Here is an 18,478-nt window from a genome sequence, read left to right on the forward strand (position 1 = left end):
CCATTTTAACATCTAGTTTTCTACATAGTCCAAATCATTTACTTCTTTTCAGGTCCAGGAAAAAACTTTGCCTCAAAGTGACAGAGCATAATAATTTCTAGCATAAAGCTAGAAAGGAATTTAAGAGATCTTTTAATCCAACCTTCTCCACAAAGCTTTCCATGATTTTCTCAGACCACAGAGAGCCCCACCTTCAAGAATTCTGATTAAACTTTTAATCTGTACCTCACAATCTAGCACTTTGTGACACCTTACATATTTGTGTTTAATACCTGTTTTAACATTAAAATGTGCCCAATAACTGGTTCTTCCACATACTTCTCCAACTTCATCATCTCTTTACTCCTCAATATGTCTTCAATAGTCTTCCTTAAGTGTTTCCCACATAAATCCAACTCTAATATGAAGTGAAATCTTATATAAAATCTTATTGCTCCCATCACCAGCTATGGAATTCTCCCAACTTCATTTCAAAACTTCAGCCATGGCTTACTTACAGAAAGCTTGACTCATTACCTATTATTGGGAATATTGCTTTACTCTATGTATGCTCAGCAATTATCTAATGTAAATGCCATTTTATATTGCTCATAGAATCCATATAAATGAGAGCTATTGCATCAAATGATGCTTTGTAATTCTCAGAAAAACTGTTCAAATGTATATATTGTCTTATAGGTTACAAAGTACTTTCTTTGCAACAACCAAATAAGTTAGGTTAATTTAAATACTAATCTTCATTTTAGTAGAACCATACATAGAATTCAAATAGAAAGAGCCTTTCCTGACCATTTAATTCAACTTTCCAGTTCCCACCTACTCCCAAGGCCTCATTACAACACTAAAAAGTGGTTAACAAATCTTTGTTTGAAAATCTGCAATAGAGAGGAACTTTCCACTTTGGGACAGCTTTAATTGCTGGGATCAGACATCTTTGAAATTTCCACCCATTCTGTGGACAAAAGAACAAATCAAATCCCTATTCCACATACTTATTCTTTCCGTTCTTAAGAAACAGTTATCCAATCCCCTATCTCAATCTTCTCTAGACTAAAGTGAATACCTCCTAATGCAGATCATTTCATTTGTTATATATCTAAGTCTAGAAGTTTTCCCTTTCATCAAGACTAGATTTTCTTCAATTGATGATATTGGTATGGTATGGACCAATGCCCTTCACCAGCTTGGTCGGCTGTCTGGTTGCTTTCCAGCTATTCAATATCCTTTTCAAATTATGGTACCCAAAATGAATGCATTACTCCAGATGTGTTCTGACCAAGGAAAAGCACAGAGGGACTATTACTTCCTCCTTCTTGGAAGACTATCCATCTCAATGAAACCCAGGATTGATGTTTTTGACTACCATATCAAATTGTTAACTTATGTTGGTCTTATAGTTTTAGGACTCCTAGATCTTTTTCAAATTAACTACACTTCCATCTTTTTTGAACCCAAGTGGAATTCCCTATGGAATCTAATCTTATTAGACTTAGTGTAATGTGCTAGGCTATCAAGTTATTTTTTGGATCCTTCTATCCAATGTTAGCTATGCCCCAAAGTTTTGAGTCATTTGTAAATTTAATAAGAATTTCAGCTAGGCCTTTATACAAGTCCTTGATAAAAATCTTCAGTAGCACATATTCAGGCAGACTGTGCCCCAAAGTCACACAGTTTGCAGGGATTTTAGAATCAGCATTGGAAATCAGGTCTTCCCGACTCAAAATCCAGGGCTCCAATGTAAATTGACCTGAGCTGCCTCCAAAAATAATAGATGACATAAAAACTAATGTTTTCAGATGAGTTTATATACATTCTCTTATTTCCTCTTCATAACAATCTTGTGATGTTCCTAGTATAATTATCTCCCCTCTTCCCTAATTCTACAGTTAAGTACACTTATGATCAGTTTTCACTTTTCACTTTTCATTTAATTGCCTGGACTTGTTTCATGTCTAAGTTTTTCTTCAAACTGAATGTAACTTCCTTGAGAACTGAGATTATATTTCTGTATCTCATTAAAAAAAAAAAGCACCTGAAATTGAGGCTTAAAATCTAATTAAGCTAAAATACAGTAAAAATTCAAGTGATTGAGCCCTCATGTATGAATATAATCACTTTAAAATGAATTTTTTTTTTTCTGTACCTGGAAAGAAGTGTATGATTTGGACTAGTGGAAAAAGAAGGGGAAATCACTTCAAGAAAGGTAAATAACTTGAACAAAGGCACATGTTCAGTAAAGTAAGGAAATTCACCAGCTAAAGATATAAGAAGGGCCTAGCCAGTGGAAGATTTTGAATAGGACTTTGAAAGCCAGATTAAATAGTTTGGATTTGACTTTAAAAATAGCTATTTTTTTTAATGGTATCACTCCCCATCCAGGAAAAGTAAAAAACTTAACTGAAGTTTAATTCAAAGCATTAAAATATATATATTTCACATATCATTAAGATCCAGGAACAAATGTATATTTGTAAGTATAAATATGCGAATATAAAAAATGAATAAACTTAAATTCTGTATTTTGATTAGTTAAGGGAACAGAGGCTAGCAAAGGGAAAATGGAAAGGTGGATGAAAGGCAAGAATAAAAAAGACAATTGAAAACACTGATTTAGACTGGCATAAAGAAAAGCAGAGACTTTCATGATATACAGCTGACACTTTCAATTTATTTTTGGCACTATCACCATATAATCCTGGGTGAGTTATTTAATCACTATCTGTCTCAGTTTCCTCATCTGTAAAATGTGGATAATAGCACCTACCTCCCAGAATCACTGTGAGGGTAAAAAATGAGATATGTTTGCAAAACAATTTGTAAAGCTCTATATATATGCTAGCAGGTGTGACAAATATATACAAGGTACTAGACCAAGAATGTTAGCACTAGGAAGAACCTTAGGAGTCATTCAATCTAAACTCCTTCATTTCACGAATGAGAAATCTTTGATCTAGGAAGGTTAACATCTTTGACCAAATTTAACCCAGTGGCAGAGCTGAAATTAGAATCCAGTTGTTCTGCACTGAGATCCAGCTTTATTCTAAAATTCCAGTTATATAGCCTTATTAGTTAGGAAGTAATGAGGTCATTTTTAGATCATGGAGATAAGGAACAGAGCTTTGACCTTGCCCAGAGGAAGAAGAGTTGATTCTTATCTTTTCCAGTTCCTAATTTCAGTGAAAGACAGGAGTCACAGCAATCATATATTTTAGGATTCACAATGGTATAGTCCTATGAACATGAATGTCTTTTCTCAAAATATATGAAAGACAAATTTATGGTAATTAGACAATAATCAATAGTCAATAAATGCCAAGCACTGTGCTAAATGCTGATGATACAAATAAGAAAAACAGGTCATGATTTTAATCTAATGTAGGAAAACAATAAATTGAAAGAAACTGAAAAACTGATGGTGGGAAGGCATGGGGCAAAGAGTACTTGGATGGAAAGACAGGCCTTGTCAGGATTTTATTGTTCTTTCTTCTGACAAAAGGAAGAGACAAATGAAGACATTGAGGAGATATAAAGCATTAAAGAGGAATCAATCACTATAATGATGAGATTTCGGATCTTGAGCTTATTCAGGGGGAGACATGATTCATTATTTATGATTCATTTATGATTATTCATTTTATAAAAATTCACTATAAAATTTCTTTACATATTAAGATTCCTTCATACCTTTTAAATGATCACATTTCTCCAAATTCAATTTTGCTCCAACTTTTCAGGAACAAATTTATTGTATTATAAGTTTAACTATATAATAATTACTAGTACAGATTTAGAACTGAAAGGGGCCCTAAAAATGTTCTAATGTAACTTCCTCATTTTACAGATCAAGAAACTGAGTTGTAGAGAGATGAAATGTCTTTTTTAAGGTCACATAGGTAGAGATGAAAAATTAGACCCAAGCCTTTTTGGTCTAAATCTAGAACCCTTTCCAATACACTACATTGATCTATTTTAAACTATCCTATGGATATTTTCCTTAATAAGTTGTCAGTATTATGTAGTAGCTGGAACAGTACTGATTTTTGAGTTGTACAATCCAAATCCAAGCTTGGAGGATGGTCTGTGCAAAAGAGAAAGGACAGGAATGGTCATATCTAAGAAACAATAAAGTGACAAGTTTGGTTAGAAGATAAGAGTATGTCAAGGGCAATAATGTATAATTCTTAAAAAGTAGGCTCAAAACAAATTGTGAAGAGCTTTAAAAGCCAGTTTGCATTTTAACCTAAAAGAAATAAGTGAGTCAGTAATTTTATTACATAAGGGAATAAATGTGGTTTGCTCTACAATTTAGGAATATGATTTTGGCAGCTCTGTGGAAGATAGATTGAAGAAGTCAGAGACAAGATAGAAAAAAAACATTAGAAGGATATTACAATAATCCAAACAATAAGTGATTAGAGATTGAATTAGGATGGTAGATATATGAGTGGAGGGAAGGGAAGTGATATTGTGGAGGAAGAATTGAAATGAAGAGTAAAAAGTGAAAAAAATTTAGATTTCAAAATGGGGTAAGGACAATATCACCTTCTATAATATGGTCTAAAAGCAAGAGAAAGAAAGTTGAACAGTCTACAGCCTTGATCTACTGAGAACAGGACACTTCTTTCTCACCATGTTGCAATCCTAGAACCCTAGATCAGATCCAATTTAACAAGTCCCTTCTGAGGGCCAAGAAATCTGTTATCAGGGTCCATCTGCATAAACGTAATATTCAGGCCCCTAACCAAAGTAGGTACCCAAGGGAGAGTTACCTTGAACCTGGAAGTTAATTTTCCAAAGCCTTTTCCAAGGTGGACTGGGCAGTGGATTACTGCCCTCTTGTGGCACGAGAGGTATGTAGACAGCACCATTTGAGGGAAGAAACAAGATGTGACCACAGCCTTTTTTTTTTTTTTTATTTTGATGGGCACTTGAGGTAAATACTCCACCCTCAAGAACTCTACAGATGGGCTCTTTTCTCCCATTTGCTCTATCTACTTCCTCAAACAGAATCTGAGAAGGATGATTAAGCTATGGCTCATTTAATGTGTTTAGGCCATTTGTTGATATGATAGATCAAGGCATTAAAGGAGATATTTACAAGGCAAAAGAAAGATCTGAACAGAGGCGGTGAGTATTCAAAGGATTTTAGTCCTTCTGGGGAGATTTAATGTGCTTAGGTGGATAAAGTCACATTTCATGAAGAAAAAAAAAAACCCACTGAAAACAGTTAATCATCACACACCAGACAATTTACCAATATAAATCATTTTTGTTACTATTAAAAAAAAGTAGTTTCTGTTCCAGGCATTCAGAGTGATTCACTAAGAAGTCACGTAAAGGGTGATCTTCTTTGGTCACAAACTAAGCCAACAGCAGCATGTTCAGTTTAATTCATTTAGGTTCAGTTAGTTAGCAGGGACCAGGCATCATCTTTGTTGTTCTCATTATGCCACATGAAGATTCCGAGGTCCTTCTTTCTTCATGGAACACAAAGCAAGTAACGACCACCCAGCATGCTGGCTTTGCTGTGACGCTCTACTGTCACTGACCTTGGCTTAATACAGTGATGATATGTCAAGGCATCCTGTTCTCAGGTTCCAAAAGTAGTTTATGGAAATTCATACTACTGAGACACATTGCTACCTGAAGAATGAGGCAATCCTAGCAAACCCCATTATTCAATGTTGTCATAGACTCGAATCACATCCTCGTAGTTATTAAGTGCTTCAATTAAATGGGCGGCTGCCTCCATGTCCCCATCTGACAGCTTCACTTTCATGTTAGGGATGAATTCTAGGACACAGGACACAGAACACAAACCCAGCGAGTCCAGTTTTGTCCTCACTTCATGCAGCGAAGTGACATCACATATAAACTGGAAAAAGCAATAGGCCAGAAATTAGATTTAGATTGATCAGCAACTTATAACATAAATCAAAAGAAGCTCAGAATGGATACATGACCAGAATACCAATGGTCATACCTTTAAAAAACAACTCTCACTATGCCCAAAGGGCTATAAAATCAAGCATACTCTTTGATCAGAAATATCACTAGTCTATATCCCAAAGAGATAAAAGACAGAAAAGAAAAGGACCTATGTGTACAAAAATAATTATAGCAATTCTTTTTGTGGTGACAAACAATTGACAATTGATGGGATGTTCATCAGTCCATCAATGGCTGAAAAAGATGTAGAATATGATAGTGATGGAATTCTACTGTACAATAAGAAATGATGGGTAGGATGTTCTCAGAAAAACCTGGAAAAACTTATATTATGCAAAGTAAAATGAACAGAACCAGGAAAGCATTGTATATAATAGTAGTAATACTACAAGATAAACAACTATGAATAAAAGCTGTTCTCAGACAATGATCTAAGAGAATTCTGAAGGGTTTATGATCAAAGATGCTATGCATCTCCAGAGAAAGAATTTATGCAATCTTAATGTGGATCAAAGAATACTTTTTAAAACTTTCTTTCCTTTTTTATATATGTTTTCTTTTACAGCATAATAACATGGAAATGTTTTGCATGCCTGCACATGAATAACTTACATCACATGGCTTATCTTCTCAATGATGGGGGAGGAGGAAAGGAAGGAGAGAAGTTGAAGCTCAAAACTTTTAAAAATGAATGTTAAAAACTGCTTTTAAATGTTATTGGGGGAAAATAAAATGTTAGATAAATATTGGAACAACCCCCTACAACACTAGAAAAGAATGGGATCAGGTATCTTTCATAGCTACAGCTAAGAGCAAGGGGTTTTTATTTATATCTTCTGTTTTTACACTGACTAGATTTTCTCCTTCATACCTAAATTCTATCACTTCCAGAGAATCTTCCTTAGAATAAGGAATTGTTTTAAAAGGAAGAAAAAGAAGAGAGGGAAATATAGAAAAACTGATTAACCCTTCAAAAAAAAAAATGATTTTATATACAATATTCCATACCTGTAGCCTAACCTCTGCAAAAGGGAGTGGAGGGAAGAAGGCGTTGTCTTCTCAAATCTCTTTTTCATAGTCAAGATTGTTTATAATTTTGCAATACTCTATTTCTATGATTTTATAGTTGTTTTATTTCCATTTCTGTTGTTGTAGTGTTTATATAGAAATAGATATGTTTTTTTCCTAAAGATTCATTTATTTTTTTAAGTTTTTTATTTACAAGTTATATGCATAGCTAATTTTACAGCATTGATAATTGCCAAACCTTTTTGTTCCATTTTTTCCCCTTCTTCCCCCCATTCTCTCCCCCGGATGGCAGGTTGACCAATACATGTTAAATATGTTAAAGTATAAATTAAATACAAGTATATATGAATAGATATGTTTTTAATACAGCACTTAAAAAAATGTAAAATACAATCTATATAACAGTAGTGAATAAAAAACTATCAAGAAGTGGCACATAGATCCTTACCAATTCCTATGTTCTGATTTTATTTTAGGATAAAATTGTAGAAATGTACATTTTCATTCAATATGAGGACAAATTCCTTAACAATTAAAATTAGACTGTTTAAAAGTTAAACAAGCTGCCACATCAGCTTATGGCTTCCTATAACTGAAGATCTTCAAGTAGAAAGTGATCATTTACCAAGGACTTTGTAGACAGGATTCCTACCGTGAGACAATAACCACAAAGGTCCCTTCTAACTTAAAGTATATAATTCTACAGTCCTCATATAATGTGGGAAGAGAAATACCTCTAGAACATGAATATTTTAAATCAAAGCCTATACAAGCAGCATAGCAAAGATCTAACAATAATAACATATAATAATAATGTTTTTTAAATGATGTACTAATGATTTTTTTAAAAGGAATATGTTAATATTTAAAAATGCTCTAAATAACTATTGATTGCATAAATGTAAATTAAAACAACTCTGAGGTACTACTTCATACCTCTCAGACTGGCTAAGATGACAGGAAAAGATGATAAATATTGGAGAGGATGTGAGAAAACTGGGACACTAATACATTGTTGGTGGAGTTGTGAACTGATCCAACCATTCTGGAGAGCAATTTGGAGCTATGCCAAAAGGGCTATCAAACTGTATACCCTTTCATCCAGTAGTTTCACTATTGGCCTGCATCCCAAAGAGAGCATAAAAAAGGGAAAAGGATCTACATATGCAAAAATGTTTGTGGCAGCTCTTTTTGTAGTGGCAAGGAACTGGAAACCGAGTAGATGCCCATCAATTGGAGAATGGCTAGATAAGTTATGGTATATTATTGTTACTATAAAAATCATTCAGCAGGATGATTTCAGAAAGGCCTGAAAAGACTTGAACTGATGAAGTGAAGTGACAGAACCAAGAAAAAACACTGTACACAGAAATAGCAAGATTATGAAATGATCAACTCTGATGGATTTAATTCTTTTCAACAGCGAGGTGATACAAGCCTATTCCAAAAAACTTGTAATGGAGAAAGCCAGTGAAAGGACTATGGGGACTGCATCCAAAGAGAGGATTATGGGAACTGAATGTGGATCACAACATAAAAATAATGTTAATTTTAAATTAAAATAATAAAAATAATACCTTTTTTGTTGTTGTTTGTCTTTTTCTTTCTTATTTTTTTTCTTTTTGATCTGATTTTTCTTGTGCAGCATGATAAATGTGGAAATATGGTTAGAAGAACTGCACATGTTTAACCTATATTGAATTGCTTGCTGTCTAGGGGAGGGAGAGAAAAATTTGGAACACAAGGTTTTGCAAGGGTGAATGTTGAAAACTATTTTTACATGTATTTTGAAAAATAAAAGCTATTATTAAAGAAAAAAAAGGAATATGTTGAATTAATTTTTCCAAATCTTTTCTGGAAGCCTTTTCAAAAGAAGCAACTTAACATCTCTCTTTCAAACTTACTTTAAGCATATTTTTCTCATCATCATTCTGAGATTCCTGTACATCTTCAGCTCCAGCCTCAAATGCCAACTCTAGGGCTCGCTCTAAGTTCACAGTCCTCTTTTCTTTGTCTTCTGTGCCAATAATAACGATTCCTTTTTTGTCAAAAGAATACCTGGCCCCATCAGTCATCACCCCCCTGTATGAGAACAAAGAGGGGTTCATGGTTACTACTTTAGGTCACTGTGTCACTCAGTATCCACAAAATGCTCTATTATTGATTTCCTCACTTTATTTTGCCTTCTATCCTATGTTCTCCCTCCCCCCATTAAGCAGGACAATAATTCAAACATTTCTTTTCAAAATCACTTCAATAATTTTTCTCCTCATCATAATTTTATTTATCTCTAATTAGGATGAAAAGTGCTATCTTTCTACTTATCTTCCCACTTTCTACTATCTCTCCAGAAATTCTGTATAATTATTCCCCAAGTAGCTTGTTTCAAGATCAGGATACTTTATTATTATTGGGGATTGAAAAAGAATTCAGAGACAAAATAAAAGAAAAAGACCTCCAGAAGCCATCTAGTTAAGAAATCAAAAGCAGAAAGCTGTTGGACCCCAGGCTACGAAAAGGCCTAGGAGGATCCAAATTGAAACTGAGATGTAAGTTTCCTTAGATTGAACTAGTATCACTAGAAAAAGTAAACGACTTTTCCAGAAGAGAATCAGAAATTAGGCTCCTGGCCCTTCTACCCATGACCACTCTCCCTTCTCATTCCTCCCCCAAGCCAACACCTACCACATACCCATGTTTGTTCAGAATGTGCTTGATGTCTGAATGACACTTGGTACTACTGTCTGAAAGTACCTCAATGAGTAGAGAAGAGCCGCCCGGGCCTCGTCCTTCATAGAGAAGATAAATGTCCTTGTTTTTCTGCAACAAAGAATACCGAACAACCAGGGTTTATCCATCTCTATTTCTACCAATCCACCATACCATATCTAATTTGGGCTGGATTCTGAGTCTTCAAAACTTGAAAGGCCTGGTGACCCTTCATCTTGACTGTGATCAAATATGGTTGGGATGAGTGATTATAGGTCCTTTTCCCAAGGTGGAGTATAATTATTTCTGGGTTCTTTATAGTGCCTCAGAGGTTAACAAGCACTAAAAACCTATAACCTTTCCAGCTTGAAGACTATCAGTGTTGATAGTGTCTGAATACAGATTGCCGCATACTGTTTTTACTTTCTTTTTCTTGAGGTGGGGGAAGGAGTATCTCTCTTTTCTTTCATAACATGACCAATATACAAATGTTTTGTGTGATTCTACATGTATAACCTATAAGAAATTGCTTGCTTTCTCAATGGGGGAGGGGGATGAAGAGAAAGGGTGAGAATTTGGAACCGAAAATTTTAAAAACAAAGGTTAAAATTGTTTTTACATGTAACTGGGAAAAAGTAAAATACTAAATAAATTCTAAAGACTATCAGTGGCTAAGAGCTGCAGGGGCAATGGGGGAAAGGTCTCGTAACAAAAGTTCTTCTTACCACCAAATACATTTTAAAATGTGACATATAAGAATCTTGCTGTTGTTTGAGAAAGAAAGTACAGAAGACCTCTGCATTCCCCAGAGCAGACATATGTAGCATACAAGATGCCTGATAACTGTCTCTCAATTCTGCCCAAAGAAACCTGTTTACTGAGGACTCCCTGCCTTTGTTGTCTTCCCTGTATTGCTTTTTGGTAGTTCTTTAACCTGTTTGAAATTTTCCTGAAATCCTAATCCCTCAGCTTCCTCACTGTTTAATGACTTCCCAGAGTCCTACAGAATAGATATTTCCTCTCCTAACTTCCTCTCCCGGTCTTGGGCCTTGCTGTCATACCAAATGATGAGATAACCGCTTTTCTCATAACTGGCATGCTGGCATCTCTCTACTTCATCCTGAATCCACCATACTTTAGCTCCCCTGCTATCTATGCTGGATCTTCTGTTCCCTCTGGGAAATAACAGGGTTAAGGACTTTCAGGAATGGTTAGAGGTTGGAACAATGAAGATTTGGGTGGAATATAAACAAGTACAATAAGTATTACAATTCAAAGCTGTTAGTGTAAGAGACAGCCTTTTTCCAAGACAATACAAGCAGCTTCCTTTAGGTATCCAAACCTAAGTGGTGCTAGAAATAGCAGAAGGTGAGCACCTCACTTTTCAGTGCTGCCTCAATGGTTGACTTTGGCATGTTCTTGCTTCGACACAACTTCAGGAGATTGGCCAGATTGCTGTTTAACTCAGGATTGGGGCCTCCTTCTGTGGAAGAAGACAAGACATAAATGAGATTATTGCTTCTCATTCCTGGTCTCCTTCACATATAAAAAACTATATATAGTTAACATGAGTTGAAAAGATTTCCTCTTTTTTTTTTTCTAATAATTTCTGTTTTTCGTGTCCATATGAACTAAAATGATACCATAGTAGCTGGTTTCCTACCTAGAACCCTTTATACATCCTTTTTGTTAACCGTGGATAAATCAGAAAACATGACAGTTTAATATTCTTTATCCCTTCAACCAATTATTGCACTTAAAGATCCCAAAGCATAGACCTGAAAGTGGAGGTAACAGAAAACACTTTTTTCTACTGATCACCATTTTGGAACCCTCAAGGGGAAAGAGGGGGAAGGCTCTAACGCGTGTCAGAGAAGAAATTTTTTCTTATACAAAAAGGGAATGCAAAGGAGCTAAATTTGGAGCTGCCTCTCAGGGGTCCCAGTTCCAGAGGTTTGGGAGGACTACAGTATCCTATTCCCTTCTTCAGCCCTTCTGAGATCTTAGTTGGCTATCCAGAACATATTGAAACATATCTTTTTAGAGGAAACACTTAAGTCTTGTATTCCTCTTCTCATACCCAGTATAGACAGAAGATTGCTTAATAATCATTTATTTTAGAGTCATCTGCCATAAAATGAAGGAAATTAAATGGATACAAGAAGCTACTGATTAAGATTCTTCATTTTCAAATTCTTTGAATTCAAGAGACTCTCATTCTAATTGTTGCAGGAGAAGGCCCTAATTTAACAGAACCATTTTCCATGCAAAACAATGGTAAAAAATTCAGGCAAAGCCAAAGTTAGCTCATAGAATTCAAAGAAACTCACCTCTAGAAAGCATAGAGTACATGGATATCCTTATGATTGGAAGGAGAGGAAGGCTAGAAGGAAGGAACAATACTAAATAACTAAACTAAAAAGACTTTACTGTTTTTAAGAGGAAAAAATGAAGAGGAATTTCAAACTGGAGAAATATGTTATTCCCAACTAAGTTTTTCAGGAAGGTGAGTATATATGCTTATTAGTTTAAAAGACAGAGAAGGGATGAAATGAGAAGTTATGATAAAATAAACACCATAAAAATTAGAATAGCTTTTGTGACTATGGCAAGATCTTAAATAACCCCTTTCTCCCCAAATTTAGCCAATCATGAAAGATAAAATAGACATTAAATTTTTAAAGCAACAAAGATAAGAAAAGAAGTGGTCAAATAGGAAAAATATTTCTGCATCAGGTATCTTTGATTATAGTCTCACATTCAAAATTAACAAGGTTAATAATACAAATTATACAAATATATAAGATCAAAAAGAGCTATTCCTTAATGGGTATATGGCCAAAAAAATATGAATAAACAGTTCTCAAAAGGAGAAGAGCAAGTTATTAACTATATGAAAAATTACTCCAAATCACTAATAGTGAGAGAAATGTACATTCTGAGATTTCACCTCACATACAGCAAATTAGCAAAGATTATTTTTAAAAAATGAGTAAATACAATGTTGATGGAGCTATGATTTACTTTAACTGTTTTGGAAAGTTCTGGAATCACGGTAAGAAAATGACCATATTACTTTTTGACCCTAATCCTCAACTGTTGGCATGTATCTCCAGAGAATGAGGTCCTATATAGACCATAGCAACACTTTTCATAATAGTAAGGGACTGGATACAAAGTAAATATCCTTCACTTGGGAAATGGCTTAAAAAATTGTGCTACATGAATATAATTAAATGACTACAGAGTAAGAAATGAGAAACATAAAAGCCAGAAAATCATAGGAAAACATAGTTGAAGTCACACAGAATGAAAGAGGGAAACAATAGGTACAACGACCATAATGTAATAGAAAAAAAAAAAGATTGAGAAAATGCACTAAGGTGCATTTTGTCTTAGCAGAGGAAGGGCTTGCGGGTATAAAATACTGAATTTTACTGTCTGATGTGTTTTGTTAATAGAACTGTTTTTCCCCTTCTTTTAAAATTCTCTGTTCCAAGAGAGCTGATTAAGGGTACGGAATAGGAGTATACAAACATTCAATAAAGCAAAATAAATAAAAAATAAAATTGCGCTTTCTCCATCCCCCTTAAATTTAGCACCTTCCTTCTGTGGATTATCTTTGATTTACCGTGTATAGCTTATTTATTTGTCGTTTGTATTTTGTCTTCCACATCAAGGACTGAGCAGGGATTGTCTTATCCGAATCGCCAGCATTTGGGACACTGACTGGCATATATCAAGTCATTAATAAATGTTTATCAACTGGCTAAAGATATCAATTTAAAAAGAAAAGAAAATTAAAATCCTCAACCGAGATAAACAACCAAAAGGATATATTGGGGGTTGGGCAGTTTGGATGGTGTGGAAAAGCATAGAGGAGAAAGGAAACATTCTTCCCCATGCTTGAGTGTTATTTCCCAAGTGAGGGAACGCTTGGTAAGGGATAGGTCCCCGTCACTCACGCAATGTCGCCTTGTCCCGCTGGGCTAAGCAGGCGGCCAAGCCCGGGGCTGGATTCGGCCCCCCTTCTCCCCTCCCCGCTCCCAAACCGATCGCGCTCTCACCTTTGACAGCAAAACGGATGAGTCTCGAGAGCTTGGTGAAGACCTGGCTCCTGGCCGTGTCCTTGGGGCCCTTTACGTGCCTGACTTTGGACCACTTGTTGTGGCCGGCTGGAGTCGCCGCAGACAAGCGGAGGGCCCGGCCCGGCCTAGGCCAGAGAGGCGGGGCCGAGGGCCTTCCCTGCAGCGTTTGCCCACGAGGCCCAAAGGCTGCCAGCCTTAGACCGCGCGCTGCGGTTCCCCAAAGCCCCGCCGCCGCCGCCATCAGCCCCGTTGCTGCAGCTTCCCCAAATCTGGGCTTCCACAGCCCAGCCATCCCTCCAATCGTCAAGGATCAGCGCCACCGGTGACTTTGATCCGAGTTTCAGAAACTCGTCCGTCCGCCTCAGAAACCCCTCCGTCCGCTTCCTCTGTGCTGAAAACTTTGGTTCCTAGGTCAGAGAGCTCCTCTATGAATTTTAGGTGGCGTTCTTGCTTAAAAGGTAAGCTTATGTGTCTAACATTAAGCACGTAGAGCTTTACACATAGTAATATGTGTATTACTATGATACTTTTTTCATCCATTTATTCAACCATCCATTTGTCTATCATTAATTCTTCCTTCCAAGCTATACTCTTCTATATTTTAATGGAAAAAGTCCAGGGTCCTAGAATAAGAGACCCTCATAAATGAGAGGAGCCTTCAAGATCATCCTAGTTGAGGTCAACTTTTTTTTAAAAATCATATACCCCTTTGAGGGGACCGATTTAACTCAGAATAATTCTTTCAAAAGCATAAACAAATTGTTGCAAAGGAAACAAATTATATTGACATATATTATAAAAATGCATGAACCTTAAAACCTCCTGACCAAAATTAGTCTCTATATGCTTAGCATCTAGCACCAGAGGCTGAATATATAAGCAGGCCCTTTTAAATGCTTGTTAATTGATCAATTTGTTTTACATCAATTATTTCAACCTAAAATATATTTTTCCCCTAAAAATATTTTTCAAAGAAAAATAGTAAAAATATATATCATATTCTGTTACACTACTACTTCCTCTTTGCCATAGGAGAGAGATTTTATTATCTTTTCTCCAGGATACTTGATTAGTTAATTTACTTTTAATGATGCTTTAAAAAAAAAAAGTTTTATTTTTAATTAAAAAGCTTTGGCTTTTCTCTTCTTCTCACAGCCCTAAAACCTACCAAATGAAAAAACTTTAACAAATTTGCATAGTGAAGGAAAACAAATTCCTGAATTAACCACGTTAAAAATGCTTCTTTCATTCAGCATCTTGAGCCAAATTACCACCCTGACAGGGGGTGGGCAGATAGGTACAATCGAAAGTGTTCTGAAATCATAATTGGTTGGTTGCATTGATTGGAGTGGCCTTTCAGTTAAGTCTTTAGAAAACTATTATATAAATTGTTGATTCTGCTCATTTCACTTTTGTCATTTCATAGAAATATTCCAATTGTGAAGAGAAATTATCCCTTTAGTAATTTTCTACAGCCCAATGATGTTTTAAATTCTTTTGTTTGCAGTTTATTGCTACAAAAAGAGCTGCCATGTTTTTGTTACATATGGGTTGTTTTCCTCTTATCTTTGATTTTAAAATTTAGGTCTAGGAAATATATAGCTGGATGCAAAAAGAATGCAGTTTGGTGAAGCCCATGCTTTCCAGAATCTCTGGACCAATCCATCAATGATGCATTAATATGCCTGTTCCAAAATTCACAGTTCCAACAAAAGTGTAATAGTATACCTATTTTCTTGAAGTCCCTCCATGCTGTTTGCCTTTGTGCCAATCTGTTAGCTATGAGGTAGAACCTCAGCTGTTTTAGTTTGAATTTCTCTAGTTACTAGTGATTGAAACTTTTTTTTTAAACCCATGTGGCTGTTGATTTCTTCCTTTGCAAATTACCAATAGCTTTTTTTTTTCATAGCTTTTGACCAGTTACCAATGGGAAAGATATTTTCGTTGCAACTGCAGCATCAGTTCACATAAATCTTATAAAATTCTTTGAATTCTTTAGTCATTTCTTACTGCATAATAGTACTTGATTACATCTATATACCATGGTTTGGTTTTGTTTCAGACACTCCCAAATAATAGGCACTCATTTGGCGCTAGCTCTTTGCACAGTGATTCTATATTTTGGTATACTGCACATTTCTGACTTCCTTGGGGTATGCCCCATAGTGGGATCAAATGATATCTTAAATCACTTGTGTGAGGCACTGATCATTGAGGGTTAACCCTTTGAGCCCAGACATATTTGCTCTTCCTGGTCAGTTAGTTGTACACTATCTCCTTCCTGGTTTCCAGCCTTTGGTAAAACTACTTCAGGCCTTAAGCGACTCTGGGGATTGGTTGCTGTATGGGGACAAGTGACTGAGCCAAAACTGAGTTCACATACCAAAGAAGTAATATATCCTTTCTTTGGCCCCCTTTTGCTTTTCCTTTCTTCCAGGGAGAAAAAAGTTGAACAGAGGGTCAATCCTATTGGCTGCCTTGTCTCCCCTTTCCTGGTCACCATGTGCCTCTCATCCCAAAGGATATTTTTGGTGTTTTTATTCTTTCCTGATCTTATGGGAAAGTATTCTGAGGCAGTACCCAGTAAGAGGGTGAAGATCCATCAAAGCCAAGGTTGCATAAATAACTGAAGCCTGAACAGCAGCCAAACCCAGTGTAATCTCAAACTCAGCCAATAGGTAACTTGCTTGACCCAGTTTAGCAGCGGATTGACCCAAGTCCTATAAGAAGCTGGAGCAGCTGAGAAAGGAGTAACTCACCCATCTTGGGCTATTCCACTCCCAGAAATGAAGTAGGTGAAGACTCTATTAAGGAAGAAAAGGACTCCAAGGGCTTAGATACCTTAATTTCTTTGTGCTTCCAAGTTAGGGGCCCATTCTCCCTAAGGGTCTAGCATAGATGGAGAGAATGGGCCCTAGTTTGGAGCCGATTTTGTACTTAGCCTTGTCTTATGTCCTCAATGTATAAGCTAAATGATACCAACTGGTTAATCAATATTGGGGAGAACATACTAGATATATTAGAAACCTCAATCCCTGAGGGTTATCCCTGTATCTTGAGATGGAGTAATAAATTGCCCAATGGGAGAATCCAAAGGAGAATATGAATGACCTTTTAGAATTTGGCCCACAAGGGGTGCTAGATTTGCATAATTGCAAACTGCTCTCCAGGATAGATCACTTCAATCTTATCAACAGCGTGCACCAGTATGTCTTCCTCCAGCACTAAGTTTCTATCTTTGGTTACGCATGATATAAAGGCAAATGTCAAATTTGTTTTAATTCATTACTAATGACATTGTGCAAAATTAAACATTTAAAGTTTGTAATTCCTTTGAAAGATGTTTCTTTAGTTCAGTTATTTTTGGCAAATGGCTCTTGATGCCATATATTTGTGCTAATTTCTTATAATGATAACAGCTAATGTTTCTCCAGTTCTATGTGCCAGGCACTATGCCAAATGTTTACAATTATCTCAGTTGATCCTCACAACTACCCTTGGAGTTGCTTTATCCGCATTTTACAGATGAGGAAACTGAGGTAGAGAGGAAATGATTTGTCCAAGGTCACACAGGAAGCATGTGAAGATTGAAACTTCTCTTTAATCCTGGCCCATTTCTCTATCCACTGAACCACCTAGTTGTACCCATCCACCCTGCCCCATGATTACATTTTTAATATCTTGTATATGTATGTATACAATGACTCCATTAGAATGTAGGTTTTTTAGGGGAGAATTTTATTTTTGTCATTGTCATCTTCATTGTCTAATACAATGCTAGTAGGTACTTAATAAAAGGTTGATTTGACTCATTTCCTTTATTGTGAAGCATTCACCCATTGAAGGTCATTTCTTCAAGTTACTTTTTTCTCCTCAACTTTTGTCTGTTAATAACTGATATTTCTATAGTGTCCTTGCTTTCTGAAGGATGGTTCTGTCCTCTCAAACCAGCAGAGTTGGATGAGGGATCTTTCCTTCAGAGGTAAGGCTGACCAATTGGGCCACTGTGTAAAGGAAATGTACAAAGACCTATTCTTCAGTAGACCCACTCTTCTGGTTCTACTTTCCTTTCTGCAACTGACTTCAGTTCCTGGTTAGCCCTGGGGGATTGGTTTGGTAGAAGTTGGAGAAAATTCTCAAATTACTATGAGAGGTGCCTTTCAGCCTTTGCAATTGAGTACCTTTCTCTTAATCTTCCTGCTTGTTTCCTGCTATACAGTATTAATAGTTGTAATCAGCACTAAATTTCTGGGCTGGTCTCTCTTCTCTACTTTCTTATGCCCCAGTTTCTCTATTGCCCCACAGCTAACACTCTCCCCACTTCTTACTCCTTCTTCCAGATAGTAAAGTTCCCCTGGTAGCACTGCCACTTGTTTAATTCTTTAGTAACTTAAAACTTACTCCAGTCCTGTTGGTCAAAGAACTAATCTAGGCCACTTTGGGCTATGGGAAAGGGGGAAAACAGCAGGAGTCATACCCTATCCTGCAAGTGAGAACTTCTTCAATACATGCTAACATCTTAATCTCAAAAGTTGTTAAAATTGTTGGGGGAGAGGGGCAGAAATAACAGCCTCGTTTTTTGATCTGCAGAACGACTCTTGTGGCAGATTTTCACGTTTTCACTTCCCATCATTGCCAAGTTTTTGCTATTTGAGGAGCTCCTTTTAGTATTATATCATTTGTATTATTTGGTGGATTGGTGG

General features: G+C 36.1%; 1 protein-coding gene across 1 annotated transcript; it reads right to left on the reverse strand.

Moving 5' to 3' along the window:
• Positions 1-2,648: 2,648 nt before the first annotated feature.
• On the reverse strand, positions 2,649-14,067 carry LOC100933582 (translational activator of cytochrome c oxidase 1). The gene is made up of 5 exons (XM_003768490.4): positions 13,755-14,067; positions 11,064-11,170; positions 9,671-9,798; positions 8,883-9,060; positions 2,649-5,875 (listed from the first exon to the last, which is right to left on the reverse strand). Exons 1-5 carry the CDS (start codon positions 14,065-14,067, stop codon positions 5,675-5,677), a joined length of 927 nt encoding a protein of 308 aa, XP_003768538.3. The 3' UTR covers positions 2,649-5,674.
• Positions 14,068-18,478: the final 4,411 nt, after the last annotated feature.

The sequence above is a fragment of the Sarcophilus harrisii genome, chromosome 4 (genome assembly GCF_902635505.1).
Source record: "Sarcophilus harrisii chromosome 4, mSarHar1.11, whole genome shotgun sequence".
In the NCBI taxonomy this organism is placed as follows: Eukaryota; Metazoa; Chordata; class Mammalia; order Dasyuromorphia; family Dasyuridae; genus Sarcophilus; species Sarcophilus harrisii.